Here is a 5,911-nt window from a genome sequence, read left to right as displayed (position 1 = left end):
ATATGAATTACGAATTAATGGGGATTGATTTTCCTGTTTTTTATGCGGCAAACTTAATCCTCAATTGCATTATATAGAGTTTTACCTTTCGAGTACATGAGAAAGGTATAAAAAAAAATTAAAAATTAATTTTGTGAGACTTTTAAATACAGGAAGGCACAAAAAACGTCCGGTTTAAACGTGCAGAATTGAATTTAGTAGTGGGTAATGTATCTTTTTAAAAAGCAGGCGAATGTACCCTGAAAATACTATAAAACGATGCCTAAGGACTTGCTCTTGAAAATGCAAAAACATTTAAATGGCTGATTTATTTACACTCTGCTTTTAGGGGAAGCATAATATGAATGGGTGCATTGCAAGTTGCACCCCGAGAGTTATTTCCCTTGCTCTGTTTCTGTATGATGTGAACGTTTGAATGAAAGGTTTTATCGTTCTATCGTTTACAGCTTCTTTGTGAAAAAGACCAATGATCTGAGGCAAAGTTTGTGATAACGAAATATTTCAAATTTTTAGGTTTGCTTACTAAATTACAATACATTTGATATGAAGTGATTGTATTTGTTTATGTTCCAGATTTATGATAATCAAATCTCTACTCAAATGATATTGTGTGGATTGATTTTGTTTGACCGAAAAAGTCAATGCCTAAAAATCGGAAACCCCCCAATAAACAGGGGGTGTGTTAGGTGCCAAAGCCAGTGATTAGTTAATGAGATCATAAAAATGTCAGACATTCTATCAGTTTGAGACCTTGGGTGTTAACTGGTCATTTATAATTCGAGATATCCGTGATTTAAACCGCGTGATAAATGTCGTGTTTTTTTCTCTTTTGATGATGCGTTTCATAGCCCATGGGAGTTGTTATGCTGTATACACGACTATCTACCTAATGGCCAGTTAACCTATAGGGTATTTTCTCTTTTAATCAGAGACATTACATGTAGTGATAAGGATAAGAAATACTTCATTGATAATGTAACTTTGGCTTTGTGCATGGGTATCATTGTATGGATTATTTGTCCGAGTGAAGCCAAAAACCAGTAGGACTTTTTTTTCTTTGATCATTGATTTGGGTATCGTATAATGAAGTAAGAATTAAATTAGTAATTAAAGTTGTTTTTTTTTTCCAAAAAATAATGTTTTATTGTGCACTGTACTGGGACACTAAAATGTTATATATATGAAGGGCCTAAATGTATTTTAATTCTTGTAATACTTTAAGTTGTACTATATTTTTATTCATTTAATTGTTGTTTTTTTTTTGGTAAATCTGACATTGTTACCACATATTGTTTTATAATTATGATTTAAAATCATATAAAGATATGAAGAAAAAAATTGCATAATGCATAATAGTGATAAGTTTCTTTCAATGATTTTAACATGAAGTAAAATTCGTTTATCTTTATTGTAAACTTCTTGAAAAACTGTGAAAATTATTAAGAAGATTATGTTCAAGTAATGCCTCCAGCCATACGGTGGGGAATCAAACTGGATTTTAATTAATTCTAAATTCAAAGGCTATCGAAGTCGATTACTTAACCACTCCAGGATGTTTTTACAGTGGCACTCTAATTGTGGGCTATCACCTGCACAGTTTTCACAAGCAGAATTTGAGTTAATTAGCAGACAGATTGCTGGTGTTAACACTCTGGACAAGTTACCAGAGATCTGGGGCAACTGGCAGTCCTTGTACAAACACTGATAATTTTAAGCTGCTTACTGCACTAATGTTGAGACTAGGTGACCATTTGTATAAAGGCCTGCCACTGGTGTTGATCTCATCCTGTTTATGTTGATTCTTGACATTGTGTTTTCTATAGGATTTTTCTTTCTTATTGACTTCAAACATCCTTACCAATACAATAGTGGATTTTAATTTCCAAGCTGTGGAAGGTTTGATTTCACCTAGAGCCTTATTTTATCAGTGGTTCTTTGCTATATCACTTAAGGCCTTTTTCTTGAATCTCATAGATGTTTGTTAATTCCAGAGTAGAAATGTGAAATGGATATAGAATGGTGGAAAGACAAGATATCGGAGGACATTTATGAAACTCTACGAACAAAGGAGCAGCACCTTCCCCCGTATCATGGACACTCTCCTCAGCAGTGGTTCCGGCGCCACCTGGTGGATTGGCTGGCCATCGTAGTGGATACATTTTATCTAGGGACCACCTCTCAACATTTAGCTGTCCACCTGCTCGACTTCTTCATGGATAAGCTTGAGGTGGATCAGAATCACCTTTATCTCCTTGCCATGGCCTGTCTGTCCATCTCAGGTATGAATATATATTTGACAATGTATGGAGGTTCCCAAGCTTTCTAACATTGGTATAATGAATTTCTGTTAGCAATTAACTGAAGAAAGAAATGACTGTGGTTTTGGTTTTGATTCATTAGATTTTTTTTAAACACATTTAAAAAAAAAAAAGAAAATGTCTTGAAGGTTTTCAAATGTATTCTTATCAGCCATGCATGCATATTGCAAAGCAACTTTTTATAAGATGTATTTTAATTGCAAGAATTGTTAATAAAAAAATAATTGAATTGATTATATCAATTTCAGTTTGAAATGAGATGTTTTTGATTGTTTACAGTGAAGTACGAGGAGCATTGTGATAAGACGCTGAAGTTGAACAGCCTGAACCACATGTTGCCCTCTCACAGTCTGCTGAGTGTCGGGTACTCGGCCACAGAACTCACAAACATGGAGATCACAGTCCTCAACTTCTTTGACTGGTCACTCTCCATCCCGACAGTGGCTCAGTTCGTGCCCTACTTTCTGGTGGTGTCTGTGGATAACCATGACCTCATTGATGGTCAACCAATTTTATGCAAGTCCGCGGTAGTCACATGTTTGGAGAAGCACACTAAGTACTTTATGGAGATCTCCCTGCAAGGTTTGTGGACAGCGCTTTTCATATCCTAATGATTCAAATAATATTAGTTTTAATGAACAGATAGGAAACATTCAGACATCTAAGAATAAATCCAGTGATTCTCTTATAGTTGAAGATGTTAATCGGGACATGAATTGTCCTATTATTTTAGAGTCTCATACGTCGTTGAGGCAGTGTGCTGATATTTACATGTGGTTGTTGCATCGTATATGTGAATATATGTGGTTGTTAATGATTGTATATGTGAAATTCTTTGCACGTGACAGTTCATTTAACAATAACTTACTCATTGTGTTTATAGTTTAAATAAATCTTAAATATATTAATTCCTGTGGAAATTGGGGAATCTTGTGTAAATATGAACATTCAATTATATCTAATTCTTTAACTTTCAAAATTACTGGTTAACTGGTAGGATTAATTTTTGTTTCAATTTTTTTGCACTCCCCATACTACGTATACCCCCAAAAATTATAACCAAAAAATATTAAATGTTTATAATTCATAAAGGTTTCTCTTTTTTTTTATGACAGACCATGTATTCCGCAATTACACCCCATCTTTGATTGCGGCTAGCTGCATTGCTGCCTCCCGCATCTCGCTTCGCCTGACACCTACCTGGCCCCAACACCTGCAGTTGATGACAGATTACTTCATAGAGGAGCTGCTGCCCTGTGTCAATATCATGCTCAGGTGAGTTTAAGTTGTAATCAGGTGTAGCTTATAGGTCATCATTGGAATTTCCGAAGAAATTTTGAAACTACGACCAGTAGTTACATACCACATCCTTCTTCATCTAGCCCTGTGTGCATGAGATGAGAAAAGAATTACGGTATTAAAGTATTGACCAGTGTGTGAATAAATCATAGTCTCAGGTTGACTGTAGATTTGATTTTGATTATCTTTTCACAGTTTACATAAACATGTCGTGTACTGCTGTTGCTATCACAGCCTTCTTCTTATAGAATTATACCAGGGGTGTATTCGTTTGCTACCTCTAGAACTGGTCCAGGATATCTCCAGTGTCTACTTGCTATTTAGAAAGTAGACAATGGAGATCTCCATACTGCAATCGAGCAGATTAGGATTAATCCTGCAGTTCTCCAATTGACCAAACGAATACAACCCAGGTTTAAATGCGAGTATGCAACATCAAACATGACACATGAATATTCAACTTTACAATAATATACATGTTCTGATCAGACAACCACAGTAGGGTAATCTATGCAGATCTGCTTAAAATTGAAGTGAAATTCTGAGTCATTGTATTAGTTTTCATTGATAATCATTAATTATCTTTTACCCAATGTTGCAGGTTCCAAAAGAAGGATCTCCAGTTGTCCCAATGTTCCCCTCTACCCGCCCAGTACCCCCCGGTCACCCCTCATCATCAGTACCAGTCCCCGATGTACAACACCCAGTGTTACCCTCCCAACTTTGTGACCCCCCAGCACATGATGGCCCAGGGTGGGAAGCCACAGCTGTTTGGATGTAGAGGATCCTGATACTGACCATTAGACGGGGACACCGACGCTGGGCAGTTATCAAGCTCTCAATATGATGAGCAGTTGCTGTATTCAGATGAAGATTTGGATATATGATCCACTGCAGGATTCCTGGAACTACCTCACAAAGCTAGCTTGTCATTGCGTAAACATTTGAAAGCAGTTGTGGTTTTGGAAAGTTCTTTAACTTAATGATAGCGCCATCGAAAGACAAATCAAGCAAATTTCTTAGTGCCATTTGGATTTATGCAGTGCTAGACTGGAGTGATCTTCCTTAACATTTGGTGCAGATACCCTTGTTGATGTTCAAAGTACTCTGATAATTATTGTGTGTTTCAGGTTATTATGTATTGATTCTGTATATCAGTATCAAATAGTCTTAGAAGTTAAATTGGTTCTTGTTTATTTTTTCCAAAGTTGTTTGAAATGGAAGGTGAACATATGTTTACAAAATGTATTCGAATGAGCAGGTAAAGAAGTTTGATTTGAATGTTTGTTGTAATTCAACTACTTGTTCATATTTAATTGCATTTTGAACAAAATAGTCTGAATTTTTGTATTTGATTCATATCTTTTAATTTCTTTTTTATCTGGAGGATGGGGTATCATTTTGGAAAGTTTTCATATGTTTTGGGATTTTATGCTGATAAAAAAAATTACAACTTGTGAAAACATGAATATATCTTACTGTTTCTAGTCATTTGCAATACATGTGTTCAGAGTTTTAATTTTGTTTAGAAAAACAAACTTCTCTTTTTTTTAACTATTCAGCAATTTGATGATTAAATGTAACATCAATTTTATAGCCAAAAATTAGCTTTGTTTTTTGCAAAATTGGCTTTGCTTTGTACGAAGCAAAGAAGGTAAGGGGGATAACTCTTGAGAACTTAATTGTACATGTACCACTTGTTTTTTTTACCTGAGAGAAAGAGGGAGAAAGAAATTTTAGTCTTTCATACATGTCAGAGTCTTTTCTGTATAAAGCCTAGTCTATTTTTTTGTGTTCATTGTAACTTGCTCAATTCAGGGCCAGGTTTTCAATACTTTGTTAAAAGTGCATAATGATTGTTGGAATAAAACAGCCGTTTTTATAGAGTGTTCCATGCTCTTTATTTGCAGATTTGTTGAAGAGTTGCGATACTTAAGTATCTCATGCATTTCACTTGAAGCTTTATCATCAGATATACACTGAGATTTTTAAGTCTCTTTACTGGTATTAATTCAGTACCCCAATGTCAAGAGAACATTTATACCTCTAACGACAGTACATGATTAATACAATATCCATGCGGAGCATCTGAAAAGGAGGAATTGGCATATAAATACACAATGGCTGGACTGGGAATCAAACCCAGGACCCCTACAGAGCTAGTCAGGAGCTCTACCACTGAGCAACACAGGCCGACATCCACAGTCCACATAAAGCTTAAAGCACTACACTTCTATACATTGTATTATACATGTATATACAGTATTGTTTTGAACATATTTTATTGATTAATC

At 35.3% G+C, this 5,911-nt stretch overlaps 1 protein-coding gene across 3 annotated transcripts; it reads left to right on the top strand.

Moving 5' to 3' along the window:
• Positions 1 to 459: 459 nt before the first annotated feature.
• On the top strand, positions 460 to 5,499 carry LOC128181565 (cyclin-J-like). 3 transcript variants are annotated; one of them, XM_052850014.1, is made up of 5 exons: positions 460 to 513; positions 1,992 to 2,279; positions 2,598 to 2,900; positions 3,434 to 3,593; positions 4,219 to 5,499. In XM_052850014.1, the coding sequence occupies exons 2-5, from the start codon at positions 2,006 to 2,008 to the stop codon at positions 4,406 to 4,408; spliced, it is 927 nt and encodes a 308-aa protein (XP_052705974.1). In that variant the 5' UTR covers positions 460 to 513; positions 1,992 to 2,005; the 3' UTR covers positions 4,409 to 5,499. The 3 variants fall into 3 exon arrangements, with proteins under 3 accessions (XP_052705974.1, XP_052705973.1, XP_052705972.1); XM_052850013.1 differs by lacking the exon at positions 460 to 513 and adding an exon at positions 735 to 909; XM_052850012.1 differs by lacking the exon at positions 460 to 513 and adding an exon at positions 1,583 to 1,896.
• The last annotated feature ends 412 nt before the right edge of the window (positions 5,500 to 5,911 follow it).

This window comes from Crassostrea angulata, chromosome 4 (genome assembly GCF_025612915.1).
Source record: "Crassostrea angulata isolate pt1a10 chromosome 4, ASM2561291v2, whole genome shotgun sequence".
Lineage (NCBI taxonomy): Eukaryota > Metazoa > Mollusca > Bivalvia > Ostreida > Ostreidae > Magallana > Magallana angulata.
This window is presented reverse-complemented; position numbering and strand designations above follow the sequence as displayed.

What these genes read in the sequence shown, in the direction of transcription:
- LOC128181565 (XM_052850014.1), top strand. Translation starts at nt 2,006, where the DNA reads ATGGATATAGAATGGTGGAAAGACAAGATATCGGAGGACATTTATGAA. An exon ending in GGCCTGTCTGTCCATCTCAG is followed by an intron (nt 2,280 to 2,597) that starts GTATGAATATAT and finishes GATTGTTTACAG; the next exon opens with TGAAGTACGAGGAGCATTGT. An exon ending in TATGGAGATCTCCCTGCAAG is followed by an intron (nt 2,901 to 3,433) that starts GTTTGTGGACAG and finishes TTTTTATGACAG; the next exon opens with ACCATGTATTCCGCAATTAC.